At 38.8% G+C, this 18,697-nt stretch overlaps 1 protein-coding gene and 1 pseudogene across 2 annotated transcripts in view; one reads left to right on the top strand and one right to left on the bottom strand.

Moving 5' to 3' along the window:
- Nucleotides 1-778: 778 nt before the first annotated feature.
- Nucleotides 779-18,697, bottom strand: part of GPCPD1 (glycerophosphocholine phosphodiesterase GDE1 homolog (S. cerevisiae)) — a 60,078-nt gene continuing 42,159 nt past the window's right edge. The window contains exons 15-19 of the mRNA XM_011941054.1: nt 17,102-17,167; nt 15,581-15,717; nt 14,329-14,464; nt 13,615-13,775; nt 779-4,172 (exon numbers count right to left, since the gene is read on the bottom strand). Of these exons, the coding sequence (XP_011796444.1) occupies nt 3,983-4,172; nt 13,615-13,775; nt 14,329-14,464; nt 15,581-15,717; nt 17,102-17,167 (690 nt within the window). The 3' untranslated portion in view covers nt 779-3,982. The remainder of the gene's footprint in view (nt 4,173-13,614; nt 13,776-14,328; nt 14,465-15,580; nt 15,718-17,101; nt 17,168-18,697) is intronic.
- Nucleotides 4,187-5,813, top strand: LOC105511015 (annotated as a pseudogene). Its single transcript, XR_001001660.1, has one exon. The product of XR_001001660.1 is annotated as a eukaryotic translation initiation factor 4E pseudogene (transcript).

Raw genomic sequence — 18,697 nt, 5'->3', positions numbered from 1 at the left:
CCAATTGTTTCAGCCCATCATCTCCCCTCCTCATCTCCACACACATTTATATGGTAGTCTTCATCATATGGTCTCTTGCATTTTAAAAACCTCAAACCTACTTCTCAAATTGTACAAGCCCACTAAGAGATCATATTGGAATGAGTTTCCAATCATGAATGCCAAAATTGTGCAGTATTTCTAATACAAATACTTTGCTTTCTACCCCAAAAATACACAATCCAAAACTAAAATGCAAAGGAATAAATCAATTGCATCCAAATCAAAATTAACAGGACTCCATTATCAACTTAGAGTACCAAGCCAGTAATAATGTGAATGGCAGAATTTAGTCAGAGGCATAGAGAGTGAGCCTAGGCAGAAAGGGCAATGAGTGTCCACCAGGACTAATGAGGCGATCTGCCCCCAGGCCACACAATTCCTATCCGAGGCAGCGCCTTTTTCACTACCAGTCCACCAACTGCAGGATTTAGGTATGCTGTCCCAGGAAGAGGCAACCAGGCCTGGGGGAAAAACTGTACCTGATTCTTCCACTTAAATGGAATAACTGTCCCTGTATTTCTCCTCAGTCTGCATGGAGCAAAAAATTGGTTTTAGCATAATCCATCAAATACACGACTCCAAGCAACCAGGACAGAGAACTCCATGTGTAAACATACAAACACATGCAAACACACACACGCACATGTGAGCGCACACATACTCCAGACATTATGGCCAAGCATGCCATACAAAACTGTATGTTTATCGTGAAACAATCTGAGTTAGGAAACTAGGATTGTTGCCACCACCATTTATTTATCTAGTTCATAACTAAGAACACTATAGCAGTGCTGGAGATGCAAAGACGTCCCTGCCCTTAAGGGGCTTACAATCTTACTGGCGAATATAACAGGCACATAAGAAGCTGGACTACAAGGAAGCATGAGCTAACAAATGCCAGACTTTGGAAGGCAGCGTAGTTTGAGAACATGGGATTCAGAGTCACAAAACCCACATCCTAGTCCCAACCCAGTACATCGGTGAACCTCTCTGGGTTTTTTCCCAGCTACAACATTAAATAGTTAAGACTGAGAGGCTGTCTGCATGTTTCCATGGTGATTCAGATCAAAAGCTGAGATGAGCTTTATGGAGTAGGTGGCACCTGAGCGGGACACTGAAGGAAGGCAAAGGAGGTGTTTCAGACAAGGAAAGCAGTACTGAGGTAGCTGTAAGCTTGGAGTTTGGAGAGGAGATGACAGACCAGTGTCACAGGGAGTAGTGGCAGAGAGGTGGGAGGGTGGCAGGAAGTACCACCACACTTCCCACACGGGTGAGCGGCGTGCCTCACATTTACATCCGATCATTTACAGTACATAATTCCAGAGAGTAGAAAATACCAGCGGACAATGGCGGCATTTTATCAAACATTTCACTTGATTTCCATAAAGTATAAAATAATTTAACATTATACCTCTACATTTCAAAATTCACATCAATAAACCATCCTGTCAAAATGTAAACCAATTCAAAGTTTACATTCTTAGTAAACATAACTAAATCTCTTAATTCAAAAGGACATTTGATACAAATTATATTACTCCAATAATTCCAACATTCATTTTCCACCACGTTCCAAGCACTGTGAAAATAAAAATGACTATGGCAAGGTCCCTGCCCTTGAAGAGCCCGCAACCTGGCAGATGAGCAACGATCAACTCTGCCTACCCAGAATTACTGTGATGCACAGCCCGATCAAGGTACGAGCCATGGAGCACAAAGATGGATTCCTCCTTTCTGGAGTTTCCACAAGGGCTCAGGAGAAAGATCTTGGGCACAAGAAGAAATGAGTTTGGCAGAGAGAAAGTGACTATGGGAGGAGAGGGCTCCCAGGCAGCGGACACACGGGCACAGCGAGGAAGTCCAGGGCCAATGACAGGGACAGTGTGGCTGAAGCAGGGTGTAAAAGGCAACAGCTAGTGATATGAAGGCCCGGACTTAGTCCTGTGAAAATAAGGAGCCATTGCTTGTCATGTTTTAATCATCAGCTAACACTGGTTCATAAGGTCAGGAACAGATAGGACAGAAAGTGAGCAGGAAGGTTCTGTCTGTATTGTAGACAGTGACTGTCTGCTCTCCCCAGCAACTAAACTGCTCAGAAGCCACACTCCCCATGACCTCCTTCCTTCATCCTTTTCTCTGTCTCCTTTTTCTCTTTATGATCTGCTTCCCCCCTCTGTCCTGGAGTCTTCAAAATGGAGCCAGCATTGGGAAGGCAAAGGAGAGGAGCAAAGGAGCAGGACTAGAAACAAACACATATGGCTAATCGAGTTACTATACAGAAATGGCGACCGTATTGGACAAAGGTCTGCAGATGAAGGAAACATTCTTTTTCAGGAGTTTTCCAAAAGTGCCCAATTCACACCACAATGTTGGAAAATCTCATACAATGTGGGAAAGGTATACAGAACCCTTGCAGAAGACTCCATTTCCTAAACTATTTTCCATTAATATCAATGTTACAAATGCAATACCATAGCATTTCAGAGCCTAACTTCACACAAATAAGATCTGACCAAAATTGCATTGCTTAGCTTAAAAAATAATACACAATGTGTAATTTCAAGTCTTAGGTTCTCAGCTCCTACCAAAATATGTCAATATATGAATAAACTGCCTCATGAAAAACATGCAGTAAAAGGTAGATGCAAATAAGCCATCCCTTTGGGGTAGACACTATATTAAAATTTCTTGTCATATTATAAAACCATTCTACAAAAGTAACACCTTCTTAAAATTTCATTTTGTAATGAAGAAAATAAATCTGTATCATTTTATTTAACATTCATTCTTTAAGTTACAGTTAACACAACCTGCTTCTAATCCAAGAAATCCTAGTATAATCTGAAACACATGCATATACATTTAGTAAGACCTTCGACATTTCTAAATAAATTACATGCATGATATACAATAAAGAATACTAATATGAGAATTCAGGACATTTATTTTTCTGCATTGAAATTTAACTACTGTACAACACACACATATACAAAACAAACCCACAAAGCAACAGTGTGTAATAGGTAGCGACAGACACACAAAATAAGCATATTTAAAATACCTAACAGCCTTTTTTTTTTTTAGGCAACAAAATACGTCCAGTCCTTGACATCTTCTCATACTCACCTAGCACCACAGATGCAAGGACCTAACAGTAAACGTGTACAATCTCATGCTTAACACCTAAAGCATGCACTGAATTGAATTTGTATGTTGTGATCTATTCTACTAAGTATGCAATACATACTTTTACTTACTAATATTTTACACATTAAATTACCCTGCAGCATTTTGAAATTTTAACATTGATGTAAAACAACTTTTGAAAGATTTATGAAACAAGTTTCAAGGTTTAACTTCAGGCTGGTTTGGTTAAGTGGAAAAATGGCAGCAGCCTCAAGGTTCATACTGAATGAAAATGGTGTTGTGTGCATGTCAACCCATGTAAAAAATACCTATATACAAGATGGCACAAAAATTTGTGCAGTTGGAATCACCAGTGCAAATGCATGCATTTGAGGTACTTATTTTTTCCATGGTCAGGTATAATTATGCATAGTCATTTTCCTTAAGTGTTAAAGATTTCAGACCTGATCAAATGAAAAGCTGTAAGTGTAAATATGAGCTATTTATATAATTTCAAAGTGCTACACTTTTAATGAACATTTGCTTAACATTATAGATTTATATATTTAGTTTAAAATATTTATATTACCAACCAATAAATTTTCTCACTATAAAGAGACTGACTGGCAATTATACCTGGCCAAGTAATTTAAAGAGCATACTTGCAAGAACTGTAGTGAAAGACTTAAATACTTCATTATTGCTTCATTGAACTGAGAAGCCCAAAAGGCATAGATCAACAATGCTCAATGATGAAAAATGAATACCCAGAACAGCGGTGCATGCCCCCAAAATGACCTCTGTGCAATAAAAACTAAGCATTCTCCACGTTATCAATGCCGTTGGCATCCACATGGATATCAGGCTCCCCACACAAAGATGAGGGGACAAAGCGGCTAACAGTGGGACACAAACAGCTCTTAAGCTCTGGCAATTCTTGCTTCAGGCGTTCCAATTGCTCCACTTGGAATATATTTGGTTGTTCAGGCATCCAATCATATATCCTATGATGAAACAAATACAAAATACATAAAATACTGTAATTTTATGGTTTACCTAAGACCTGCCTGACTCAACCTTTTCATAAGATTTACAGAATGCCTGGAACATCCACATCAGAGTTTTTGTTTTGTCTTAAAGATGAAAGTATCCATTCTATTTTTTTAAATTTCTCTTCTTCCCAGTCTTTCCAGTAATCCAGAATAGCAGCATTGCCCTTTTGTATCCCGGATGCAATGGAGCTCAACATAAAGCAACTGAATCAGAAAATGAAACGTCTAGTTTACTTGTGATCTAGCTGAAAGTATTTGCCCTCCAACTCGCTTTGTTTTTAAACAAATGAAAATCTATAAAAAACTGGCTGTTCTGACTTCAAAGTCACTAAAGATCAAGATAAGAAGACTGCTCACCAGCGTGGGAACTGCTCTAAAGCTGCTCCGTAACGCCAGATGCATCCAGAGTGGAGAACCCCGAAAGAGCCTCCGGTGATCTGACACTGGCACTGCCCATCAGCAGAGAAAGGATGGCCTCCTGTGCCTGAATGTGACAGCCAGGTCACTATGTAAGCCAGGCAACTATGTAGTATCAGAGAATCTTTATGACATCACAGTAGGAAAGAATTATTTAAACATGATAAAAAAAAATATGGTGACTCTATTAAATATCTGACTGTATTAAAACAAAGAGTTTCTACTAATTAAAGACATATCTAAGAGAATAAAAAATGACCTCTGCATCAAGGTATCGCGACAGAACAGAAGCATCTAGCTTCGTTCTCTCCCTACATTCCATTGAAAATAAAACAAAGAGATTCTTTTTAATAAAATCCGTAAGTATGAGAAAAATCCAAGAGACAGAGCTACAACATTTTGAGAGCTGGAAAACAGATGGATAAATTAAAAACTAAAGGTTTGTCAGTGAGATAACTGAAAAGGCTGGCTCACAGGCCAGTGGTAGGAAACACAAAGAGTGGAGTTAAAAGCAGGAGCAGATCGATCTAAGATGGCGACTGTCAAACCAGAAACCACCCCTACTCCTAATCCCCCTGTGGAAGAGGAGAAAACAATCTAATCAAGAGGTTGCTAACCCAGAACACTACATTAAACATCCTCTACAGAACAAATGGGCACTCTGGTTTTTTTCAAAATGATAAAAGCAAAACTTGGCAAGCAAACCTGCCGCTGATCTCTAAGTTTGATCTTGTTGAAGACTTTTGGGCTCTATACAACCATATCTAGTTGTCTAGTAATTTAATGCCTGTCTGTGACTACTCACTTTTTAAGGATGGTATTGAGCCTATGTGGAAAGATAAGCAAACGGGGAGGATGATGGCTAATTTACATTGAACAAACAGCAGAGACAAAGGGACCTCGATCACTTTTGGCTAGAGACTCTACTGAGCCTTATTGGAGAATCTTTTAATGACTAGAGTTATGATGCATGTAAAGCTGTTGTTAATGTTAGAGCTAAAGGTGATAAGATAGCAGTATGGACTACTGAATGTGAAAACAGAGAAGCTGTTACACATTTGGGAGGGTATACAAGGAAAGGTTAGGACTTCCTCCAAACATAGTGACTGGTTATCAGTCCCACGCAGACACAGCTACTAAAACAGTTCCACCACTAAAAATAGGTTTGTTGTTTAAGAAGACACCTTCTGAGTATTCTCATAAGAGACCAAGTCAAGCAATCGAGATTTGGGAGCTGAATCAAAGCCTCTTCAAAAACTACTAGAGTGGACTGGATTTAAATGTGATTTCCATCCAAATGTTGCTAAGATGTAAGGGAAGTCTCATTCACTGAGGTGGAAGGACTGGAACTCAGGAGGTCAAGGGAGCAGTGAGCTGAGATTGTGCCACTGCACTCCAACCTGGGCAGCAGAGTGAGAGACCCTGTCTCAAAAAAAATAAAAATAAAAATAACCCTTAATGACTTCAGGGAAATAGCATGTTCATTAAATGAGAATAGGATGCTAAGCATACGGAAAAAACTACATTCAGAGAAAAAAAGACAGTCATTGGAAATTAAACACACAACAGTAGACATGAAAAACTCAACAGAGGCCAGGCAGGGTGGCTCACTCCGGTAATCCCAGCACTTTGGGAGGACAAGGCAGGCAAATTGCCTGAGTTCAAGAGTTCAAGACCAGCCTGGGCAACATGGCGAAACCCTGTCTCTACTGAAATACAAAAAAATTAGCCAGGCATGGTGGTGTGTGCCTGTAGGCCCAGCTACTCGGGAGGCTGAGGCTTGAGAATTTGCTTGAACCCAGGAGACAGAGGTTGCAGTGAGCTCAGATCGCATCACTGCACCCCAGCCTGAATGATAAGACACTGTCTCAAAACAACAAAACAAAACAAAACAAAACAAAAAACAGAAAAGCTCAACAGAATGAGTAGAAAGTGAGACTGAGAAAATGTTTCAAATGAAGCAAAAAAAAAAAAAGACAAAAAAAATCTGGTCCAAGAGCTATTTGATTCAAACAAAAAGACTTCTATAAAGGAAAAAAAAAAAATCCAGAAAATTGAAGGGGACAAGAATCAAAAGAAATATTTTTGAAAAAATTTTCCCATGTTTAAGAACATGTATTGACAGACTAAAAGGGTTACCAAGTGTCGAGCAAAGTGGGCAAAACCAGACCCACAAGAAAACGCATCTCTATAGAATTTCAGAACACTGGTAATAAAAGGAAGACCCTCAAAGCTTCTAAAGAGGAAACATAGATTACATGTGAGAACATAATCAAGATGTCTTCACACTCAACAGCAACACTGGAATGGTAAAGATGATGGAGAATGTTTCTAAAATTCTAAAGTATTTCTAACACAGAGTCTATACACAGCCATGACATTTCTGGACACATAAGACCTCAAAAACATTTACCTCCTGTGTCCACCTTTCTTAAGATGCTGAAAGACGTGTCCCGTAAAACTCATTGAACCAAGAGAGAAAAAGGTATGAGCTACAGGAAACAGGAGATCTAACACAGAGAATGGCAGGGCTCAGGATGACAGCTGTGCACAATCAACCAATCAGTACTGGAGCAGCCCGGTGGACAGGCAGATGTGTTGAGGGCTATTACTTCAAGAGAGACACTGTCACTCTAGCAGCTATGTTAACCTAAGAACAGAGTGCCCTCATGAGCCTGAACTGGCATATTACCTAAATATGGTCTAACCGTGTGCTGATTAAGTTTCCACGTTACCTGCAGGATTAAAATGCTTTGGCCTACTCCTGAGAACTGGTAACAGGCTACAATGAGTGCAGAACCAGGAAATACAGGATAGCCCACTCCTGCTATACTTCCAATGCCTGACCCACAGGCAGATGTGCTGAGCTAGAGACCTAGCAAATCACACCATCAGTTCAGAAAGTTAAGACTGGCATTTAAGTGCACACACATAAAGAAGTACATGCATGAACAGGAAGTATCTAAAGGACACTTGGAATTGTTTCAGGTGCATACTTATAAATATACCTTATCTGTGTACTGGGCTGCCACATAAACTAGGCTGGGTGCAAAAAGGTTCAAAAGTCACTGTACTATCAATAATGTTCACAGCAACACTATAAAATAGCAATTACTTGGCAGCAACCTAAATGTTCCTAAAAAACAGTATAAGTTGTGGTAAAGACAACAATGGAGTATTAATACGACCACGAAAAGCAGTAAGGTATAGCTACATGCAACAATATAGGTTAACTTTAAAAACATAATTACAAGTTTTATAAAGTATAATTAAAGCTTGAAACTATATAAAACTACAGCTGGGGCAGGAGAATCACTTGAACCCAGGTTGCAGTTAGCCAAGATAGTGCCAAGATAGTGCCACTGCACTCCAACCTGGGTTACAGAGCAAGACTCTGTCTGAAAAAAATAAAAACAGCCTCTTACTCATCATCATAAGTGCAAATTTCCCAAACAAAATACCAGAAAATGATATGTAGCAGTTTAGTGTTTGACAATTGAAAATACACACTCACACACTCTCACCACACCTCTCTCCAATCCATAATGCTTCAAAGGCTCCAAGTCACTAATCATTCAAAACCTTCTATATGATGCCTAAATTTGATAATGGAAAAAATAGCAGAAGCAGATTATTTAGAAATAGAGGTAAATGTCAGAAGAGCCAGATAACAAAGATATGAGGGGACAGGGTCTCGGCCAGAGACAATGGAAGAAATAGGTACAAGAAATTATTTTTATTGTAAGACTTATCAAACAAACTATTTGAATTTTAAAACTATATACACATACTTTTTTGAATAAAATTTAAAAAAAACTTTTTGAGGGTAAAAACCAACTCAACACAACCCATCTTACCCCTCCTCAGACCTTATTAGGAATCCAGTGCCTGGCCACCTCCCTGAAACCCTCAACAGAGTCATGCCCTGATTTACACTCTTGTCTCTGCCTAGAACACAAATGTCAAAGTAAACATAACCACTCCCCAAATTCCAACTCAATTCTTCTTCTTTAAAGCTCCAAGCCAGGAAGAACTTTCTGGAGCACCCATATATCTTCCTGTTCTCCATTACATGTCAACATTTGATTTCAACCAAGTAAAGCCCTTAAGATGAAGGATCTGCCTGAAATTTGTATACTCTACAAAACCATAAATGGTATAACCTCATAATACACTTCCTTGCCGGAAAATATTTGTAATCATTCCTTGTAACAAAAATACACATATAACCATATACATTCAAAAATTTGCTAAAGCCAGTACTTCTTCCAAATTATTAATTTAAAAATTAAATTAAATTAGCTGGAAACGTTGAAGAGCGCTATGAATCACACATGCTATTTCATGCAAAATTAACCAAATAGTTTAAAAGGCAGGTAGGTAGGATTTACTGGGACTACAATTTTAAAACCAAACTAATTGAGACAAAATACTGGAAGGAAAACAAGCTTTATTAAGAAAGTAATACAACTTTATGGGAAGAAAAGTAATATGAACCAAATCCAAGGAAAGTATTGTTTAGCGCAGGCCTAGTGAGATTTCACCACTTACTCTCTGTGTAACACTTCTCAAGTACAGGCAATCTTCATTTTACTGCACTTCGTCTTTTTTTTTTTAAATTTCTTATAATTTTATTTTATATGAGATGGGGTCTCCTCCCAAAGTGTTGGGATTACAGGCACGAACCACCGTGCCCCACATGCGCTTTTCAGATACTGTGTTTCTTACGAATTGAAGCTTTGTGACCACCCTGCACTCAGCAAATCTGTTGGTGCCATTTTCCCAACAGCATATGCTCACTTCATGTCTGTATCACATTTTGATAATTCCCACAATATTTCAAAGTTCCTCATTATGATTCTATCTGATATGGTGATCTGTGATTAGTAATCTTTGATGTCACTATTGTAATTGTTTTGAGGTGCCACGAATCGTACCCATAAATCAGTGTGTTCTGACTGCTCCAATGACCAGCCTCTCCCCTATCTTTCTGCCTCTCCTCCGGCCTCCCTATGCCCAGAGACACATCCATATTGAAATCAGGCCAATCAACCTTACAATGGCGTCTAAGAGTTCAGGTGAAAGGAAGAGTCTTAAATCTCTCAATTTAAATCAAAAACTAGAAATGATTAAGATTAGTGAGGAAGGCATGTTAAAAACTAAGATAGGCTGAAAGCTGGGCCTCTTGCACCAAACTGTTAACCAAGTTATGAAAGCAAAGGAATAGTCCTTGAAGGAAATTGAAAGTGCTACTACGGTGAACACAACAATGAAAAGAAAGCAAAGCAGCCTTATTGCTGATGAGGAGAAAGTTTTCATGGCCTGGACAGAAGATCAAACCAGTCAAAACATTCCCTTAAGCCAAAACCTAATTCAAAGGGCTTAACTCTCTTCAGTTCTATCAAGGCTGAGAGAGGTAAAGAAGCTGCAGAAAAAAGTTGGAACTCAACAGTTAAATAACACTGAAAATTGTAGGGCCCTTCAGAATTATGCTAAATCTACTCTGTCTGTGCTCCAGAAATGCAACAAAGTCTGGATGACAACACATCTGTACACAGCATGGTTTACTGAATATTTTAAGCCCACAGTTGAGACCTACAGCTCAGGAAGAAAAAAGATACTTTTCAAAATATTACTGTTCATTGACAATGCACCTGGTCACCCAAGAGCTCTAACAAAGATTGTTGTTTTCATACCTGTTAACACAAAATCCATTCTGCAGCCCATGGATCAAGGAGTCACTTTGGCTGTCAAGTATCATTACCTTAGAATACATTTTAAAGACTGTAGCTGCCACAGACAGCGATTCTTCTGAAGGATCTTGGCAAGGTCAACTGAAAACTTTTCATCATTCCAGATACCATTAAGAACATTTCAGATTCATGGGACAAGATCAAAATATCAACACTAACAGGCATTTGGTAGAAGCTGATGCCAATCCTCATACATGACAAAGGGTTTCAAGACTTCAGTGGAGGAAGTCACTGCAGATGTGGTGAAAATAGAAAGAGACCTAGAAATAGAAATGGAACCTAAAGATGCGACTGAATTGCTACAATCTCATGATAAAACTTTAACAGACGAGGAGTTGCTTCTTATGGATGAGGAAAGAAAATGGTTTTCTGAGATAAATCCACTCCCAACAAAGATGCTCTGAACATTGTTTCAATGACAAGATATTTAGAATATTACATAAACTTAGTTAATAAAGCAGCAGCAGGGTTTGAGAAGATGGACTCCAATTTAAAGACGTACTACTGTGGGGCCGGGAGTGGTGGCCACCTGTAATCCCAGCACTTTAGGAGGTAAAGGCAGGCAGATCACCTGAGAGGTCAGCAATTCGAGAATAGCCTGGCCAATATGGTGAAACCCTGTCTCTACCAAAAACACAAAAATTAGCTGGATGTGGTTGTGCATGCCTGTAGTCCCAGCTACTCGGGAGGCTGAGGAAGGAGAATCACTTGAACCTAGGAGGCGGAGCTTGCAGTGAGCCGAGACTGCACCACTGCACTGCAGCCTGGGTGACAGAACAAGACTCCATCTCAAGAAATAATAATAATAAAATAAAAATAAATAAAAATGTTTTGGCAGGGCACGGTGGCTCACGCCTGTAATTCCAGCACTTTGGGAGTCCAAGGTGGGTGGATCACTTGGGATCAGGAGTTCAAGATCAGCCTGGTCAACATGGTGAAACCCCGTCTCTAGTAAAAACACAAAAATTAGCCAGGCATGGTGGCAGGCGTGTGTCTGTAATCCCAACTACCACAGAGGCTGAGGCAGAAGAATCACTTGAACCCGGGACGTGGAGGCTGTAGTGAGCTGAGATCATGCCATTGCACTCCAGCCGGGGTAATAGAGTGAGACTGTCTCAAAAAAGCAAAAACAAACAAAAAAGATGTTTTATTGTGGGTGAAAAATGCTCTTAAACACCATCAAGTACAACAGAGAAATACTGTGTAAAAGAAAGAGTCCATTGGTGCAGCAAACTTCATTTCTGTCTTATTTTAAGAAATTGCCACAGCCACCTCAACCTTCAGCAACCACCACCCTAATCAGTCAGCAGCCATCGACCTCAAGGCAAGACCCCCCAGCAGCAACACGATTATGATTTGCTGAAGGCAGATTGTCAGCATTTCTTAGTAATAACGTATTTTAAAATTAAGATACATACTGTGTTTTCTCAGACACAATGCTACTGTACACTTGGTAAACTACAATGTAGTATAAACATAACTTTTGTTTAGACAGAGTCTCACTCTGTCACCCAGACTGGAGTGCAGTGGCATGATCTCAGCTCACTGCAACCTCTGCCTCCTGGGTTCAAGCGATTCTCCTTCCTCCTGCCTCAGCCCCCTGAGTAGCTGGGATTACAGGTGCGCACCACCACCACACCCGGCTAATTTTTGTGTTTTTAGTAGAGACAGGGTTTCACCATGTTGGTCAGGCTGGTCTCAAACTCCGGACCTCATGATCTGCCCGTCTCAGCCTCCCAAAGTGCTGGGATTATAGGCGTGAGCCACGGCGCCTGGCATAAACATAACATTTATATGCACTGGGAAACCAAAAGATTTGGGACTTGCTTTGCTGTGGTGGTCTGGATCCCAGCCTTCACTATCGCTGAGGTACACCTGTATGAGCAAGTCTGCTAATCCCTCAGCTGAGTAAATGACATCCCTTCTGACCCCAAATGTCTTTATACTAAAGAAACCTTTTTGTCTCTCAGATTAGTGGCTGCCAAGGAAGCTGATGGAAAAAAAAAAAAGGTTTGTTCAATAAATTATTTGAATTCCTACTGGGTGCCCCACATTGTTCTAACCTCAATAGCAATGAACAAATCAGGCAAACAGCCTTGCCCTCCTCATGGAGCCTATATTCTCATTTGCATGTGTGTGCATTAGTACCAAGGAAGATGGAGGAAAGGGGCTAGGGAGAAAAAACAAGTAAAATATAACACGGCATATGTGGTGTGTCAGATGATGATCAATGATACGGAGACAAGTCAGGAAGTACACTGTGAATAGAGGCTGTTACTTGAAATCGGTTATTCAAGAAAGTCCTCACTGAGGTGACATTTAAATTGTTACGGAAGTCTTTCTCCGAAGAATGGAAAAACAGCAGATGGGGGAATTTTGTGGAAGGTCAGAGAGGGAAAGAGGGTTGGAAAGTGGTGGGGTGGCAGATTGGCTAGTATAAGGCCCTCAGACTTCAGCTTTTCCTTTAGGTGACACAGAAAACCGTGGGAGAGTTTTAAGCAGCAACATGATCAGACATAGGTCTGAAAAGCTTCCCTCTGGCTGCTGTACTAAGAATAAACAGCCTGACCCTTAAGGGAAGAGACAGTCACCAGGGGGCAGACTACCTCAACAATCCACACCAAAGAGCTGCTTTAGTTGAGTGACAACAGTTAACTTGGTGAGTAGACGATTCAGGATATATTTTGAAGACAGAACGAAAAGATTTTCTATCTGACTGGATTTGGGGTATGAAATAAAGAAGAGAGTCATGGAAGACTAAGAATGTGGTCTGAATTGTCACTTATACTGAAATCAGGAAGACTGTAAGAGGAACAGGTGTCAATACCTGGATATCAAAGTCTACAGAGGTCTAGGGAATGGTCTGAGTTGGAGATACATACGTTTGAGAACATAAAAGTTATGAAATGCCACAGAATTGGATGAGAGCACTGAAAAAGTTGGTATAGACAGAAAAGAGATCTAAGGGCTGGAAGTCCACCCTCACCCCCAGGATGATTTAGTATATATATCTGAGTTAGGGCCCAGTCATCTGAATCCTTAACAAGCTTCCCAAGTGATTCTGCTATCCTTCAAACTTTGAAAACACCCACAGGCAAATGTTAAGATAATCTCAGGCTGAACTGCAGAATTTTAACTTAACTAAGTTCAATTTTATTTATAATTTCGTAAGATGAAATCTATACTTCTAAATTCCATGAAAATTGTTCATGAAAAACAAATACCTATCATAAATTAGACCATTAACTCCAAGTTCCTTCAATTTCCTTCTGTTTTCAGGATCATTGGTGTCATCACCCCAGCAGAATATGACTAGTCCCTTAGCTTTTGCCTCTTGAATATAGGACGGGTTTCTGAGCAAGTCTTCAGTATGTGCATTTATCCCCTAGAAGAAGAAAAATTAGTTGTGCATGAAAAAGAAACATTAACTGCAAAGCTAAATGCTCACACTCCAAAGTACAGTAGGCAGGAAAAGAAAATGTTTTTTCTTCCAATTACTTTATCTTATTCTTTTTAATGGGCACTTCATACATAAATATATTCACAATATATTAATATATACATAATTTATAAACATACATATTGAATGTGCAGTCAAAAAAATTTACTAATGGAATGCTCTATCAAAACAAGTTTACATTCATCTGTAAAATGCGAATAATATTTTTTAAAAGGAATACAGTCTAACCATTTTTAGATTATTCATAAAATCTATTCAGAAAGTTAAACGAAAAAATGTACTGTATGCCTATAACAAATTTTGTACTTAATTTGTTTTTCATTCTGAGATCTAATATCCTCGCTTTTAAGTAGAGCCACTTGTTTGCTAGTTTAGTCAAAACGTTAACCATTAAATGTGTAAAGTAATATGAAATCTTTACTACTACTCTAAAATAAAAATAGAAAATTAAAAAGATAAAAATTCAAACATAACTTACCAGCAGATTTTCGAACTGTGCAAAGCTCATTGCAATGGGGGTTGTCCGAGATCTGAGGTCCATGAGTTCGGGATAAATTTCAGATTTTCCTTGAGTTAAAAATAGTATGGGATATTTGTTCTGCTTTTGCCGAACCCTGAAAAGAAACAATTTAAAAAATACCTTTCAATGGGGAGTAACTGTAATATTCCTTTTTGAAATTTTAGAAAACACTAAAAGTTAAAAGCAAACAAATGAGGTTGGGCGCAGTGGCTCACACCTGTAATCCCAACACTTTGGGAGGCCAAGGTGGGCAAAGCACTTGTGGTCAGGAGTTCAAGACCAGCCTGAACAACATGTTGAAACCCCATCTCTACTAAAAATACAAAAATTAGCCAAGTATCATGCACAGGCCTGTAATCCCAGCTACTGAGGAGGCTGGCGCACAAGATCGCTTGAACCCTGAAGGCAGAGGTTGCAGTGAGCCAAGATCACGCCACTGCACTCCAACCTGGGCAACAGAACAAGATTCTGACTCAAATAAATAGATTTTTTTTTTTTTAAGAAACAAAGAAAAGGAGCATAGTCTCATTGCTCAGATAAAACCACCATTAACATGTGTTGCCTTTCAGGCCAGGTACAGTGCAGTGGCTCATGCCTATAATCCAAACACTTTGGAAAACCAAGGCAGGAAGGTCACTTGAGCCTAAGAGTTTGACACCAGCCTGGGAAACATGAAGAGACCTCATTTCTACAAAAAATATAAAATTAGCCAGTCTTAATGGCATGCACATGCAGTCCAGCTATTCAAGAGGCCAAGGCAGGAGGACTGCTTGCGCCCAAGAGGTCAGGGCTGCAGTGAGTCATCACTGCACCACTGCAGCCTTGGTGACAGAGTGAGATCCTATCTCAAAAACAATTTTTTTTTTAAATAAAAGATAAATACAAATTTAAAATTTTTCTACACAAGAGCTAAAATATTCTCAGAAATTGTCAGTGATAAATCCCTTGGGAGCTTACAATATGGTAAGAAGTATATGACCTGCCTGTAAAATAAAAGGGTGTAAGGCTCTAGGACCCAGGAGGTGTGAACTTCACAGGAGTAGTAGGCACCCTAGCAAGCAGTCAGGAAAGGACATGAGGACACACAACCTGACATGATTTGAGAGGACAGATCAGGGGGAAAGCTGGACAACTACCCCAGCTCCAGACTGGTACCTTAAGTCCTAGACACATTCTAAGAGTATAGGAAAAAACACTGAGTATTACTCACATTGTGCAAATATCTGCATCAAATGAAGAAAACACTATTCTCCTCTTCCCAGAATTTTCTAAAACAGTTTTTAAAATTATATCCAAAAACAGATTCATGTCAAAATATGTTGATAAGTTACCATCCCAAATTCCATCCTATGGGAAAGAGAAAGCAAAATAAAAGTCACTGCACACCCTAAAACCACAGTGCTAGAAACTGTTTTTATTCTGGCAAGCTGTGATAGAAAGAAGCCCTGACAGTATCTAGTCCAACTATTATTTTACAGATGATGAAACCTGAAAGATTAAGTGATTGGCCCAAGATCACAAAGCTATTTAGTGATGACACAGGTCATAATTCAGATACAGAGACTTTCATACAAAAAGCAAGTAACTATTAACTATATCATCAATACACCTTTGCATTATTAAAGTTAAAATAAAAGCTAAAACTCTAGAATATTGCAATTCGCTATGATTTTATTTCCATAAATTATAGGACACGTCATCTGCTAACAAATTAATAAAATGTCCCGATTAATTATTACCAGTTTAAAAGTCTCATTCTTTGGGTCTTGGGCATATCAAGTAACCAAAAATTAATTAAAATAATTCATTAAACATAGCCAAGACACCAAGCCAGCTCTATTGACATTCGAATGTTAAATGTTTTAAGTGTTAGTCACTGAAATAATTCTGGAAGCTCAGAAAACTAAAAATCACATTATTAGGGAAACCTGAGTTGAGCATTCACTACATTAATGAGGACCAGCTTGTCATAAACAGCATGAATTGAGGGCAATTACAGATTATTCTGACCGAAACAAATTCAAGGGTATTGCTCAATGCCCAATCATGACATCTGAATTAACTACTTTCAACACCCCACACCCTACCCCAAGCCCCTTGACATGCATCCCATCAAGTTGCACATACTCTCTCTGATATATTCAATAGTTAGCTAATTGTTTTCCACAACTGAAATATAAGTCCCAGGAAGCCAAGGCCTTATTCTCTTTTGTGCACTACTTGTCCCAAGCACTTGGAAAATGCCTGGCCCATAGCAGCTTTTTGAAAAACATTTGTTGAACAAAAAAATGACTAAATTTGGAAGTGATTTAAAATACAACTGCAAAAAAATTTTTTTTCTGAGTAATTATTACTAGCTACTGTTAACAACAGAAAACTGCTTAGAAAATTATTTAAAACATGTTATTAGATGAGAAATAAGAAAGTAAAAACTAAATCCAAGAGATGTGACTGTCCACTTTATAAGTATCTCCCCAAAACCATATTGTTCACACAAGACACATGTAAACTGAAATTTCTACAATAATCATCATTAATTTGAAGTACTCACATACTAGCATGAATGTAAGATATGTTTTATTTAAAGGGTCCAAAAGCATTGTGCTTGATGGAGGAAGCCACAATGAGATTTCAGTTTAGCTTATTCCATTAAAATACAAAGACAGGAATGAAAGAATTTTTTAGAAAGGGCAGAGAGAGTACAGAATGTGCGGCATAGAGAATTACTTACCCTTTGTTGGCAGATCCATTTTATTTCAATGTTAAACCCTACATCTTCTGGCAAAGACTCTAAAACCTAGAGTTTTGTTTGTCGGTGGTAAATTTTGTTTTTGGTGAGATGGACAGCAGAATAAGAAAAAAAAAAGAAAATAGAATTATTACTAAAAATAAGAATTTAACATTAGTAGCAATAAAATGTTTTCTGCATAATGCACAAACATATTTTGCCATACTCAAAGTGACAGCCTGTTAGATGATTACATTAAATAAGGTCAAAAGAAATTAAGCAGCAAAAGCAGGGGTCTCAGGCACTGTCTGCGATAACTGACCAACACCAAGATGGTTCTTAACCTCAAACCCTTTCCGCCATTACTAGTGAACATCCAAAGTGAACTCTAACAGAATAGGCGACATCATTAATTCAAGACATTTGTCACGTATTCTACATTGCATTTGGGGATGTCAATCTACTTGCTTAAAATCTATGAAAAACCATGATTTTTAGATTGTTTTGAAGGTGATGATGCTAAACAAATACCGTAACTCCCTGAAAAGATGTATCCCCAAATGAAAAGATTAGGCTGCAGCTCATAAATCAAAAAAGTTATAATTTATATAAATGACAAATGCTATCAGTGTATCTAAACTAAATTATCTACGCACTTTGCCATCAGATTATTTTGGCAGTTGTAACTAGAAAATGATGTTGAAAATATGAAACTTGGTTAGTAACCTCCAAAGAACAGACTTGTTCAGTCTTAAACACGAAGGCCAGACATATACATAAATATGCTCAGGGCAAAATGAATTTGACAGAGATTATGTTTTATTATTATTATCATTATTACTATTTTTGAAGCACAGTCTCACTCTGTCACCCAGGATGGAGCAGAGTGGCACAATCTCAGTTCACTGCAACCTCTATCTCTGGGGTACGAGCAACTCTCCTGCCTCAGCCTCCTGAGTAGCTGGGATTACAGGTGCCTGCCACCATGCCTGGCTAATTTTTTGTATTTTAGTAAATGGGTTTCACCATGTTAACTAGGCCAGTCTGAAACTCTTGACCTCAGGTGATCCACCTGCCTTGGCCTCCTGAAGTGCTGGGATTACAGGTGTGAGCCACTGTGCCCGGCAGATTATTTTAGATACTTCAAAATTTTAGATATCAAAGAACATGTGTAGCATATATGGTATTTAATTTTTTAACAGCAAATAAATGCATACAAACAGAATAACACAGTGGTAAGAACATAGCCTGGGAGTCTGGTGACCTGGCATCTAGCTCTGGGTCTCCTATAACCAGCTGCATGTGAAGTACAGCATCTAAAACAGTTTATACTCAATTTTGTGTGGGACTTTATTTTCTCCTATCTAAAGACTTATTTAACACATCTGTCATATTTTTGCTGGACTAATGCAAAATCAGAAAGATTAAGACAATACATTAGTGTTGAGATTGCTCAACAGCGAATTTGCCAGAAAAGTGTCTATATAATGAGATTATTTTTGGTGTTAAAAATGTTTTTTTTTTTTTTGAGACAGAGTCTCGCTCTGTTGTCTGGGCTGGAGTGCAGTGGCACAATCTCAGTTCACTGCAAGCTCCGCC

This window comes from Colobus angolensis, unplaced genomic scaffold, assembly GCF_000951035.1.
Source record: "Colobus angolensis palliatus isolate OR3802 unplaced genomic scaffold, Cang.pa_1.0 Scaffold197, whole genome shotgun sequence".
NCBI classification, from domain to species: domain Eukaryota; kingdom Metazoa; phylum Chordata; class Mammalia; order Primates; family Cercopithecidae; genus Colobus; species Colobus angolensis.
The sequence above is the reverse complement of the archived record's forward strand: the minus strand, read 5'-3'. Positions and strand labels throughout refer to the sequence as shown.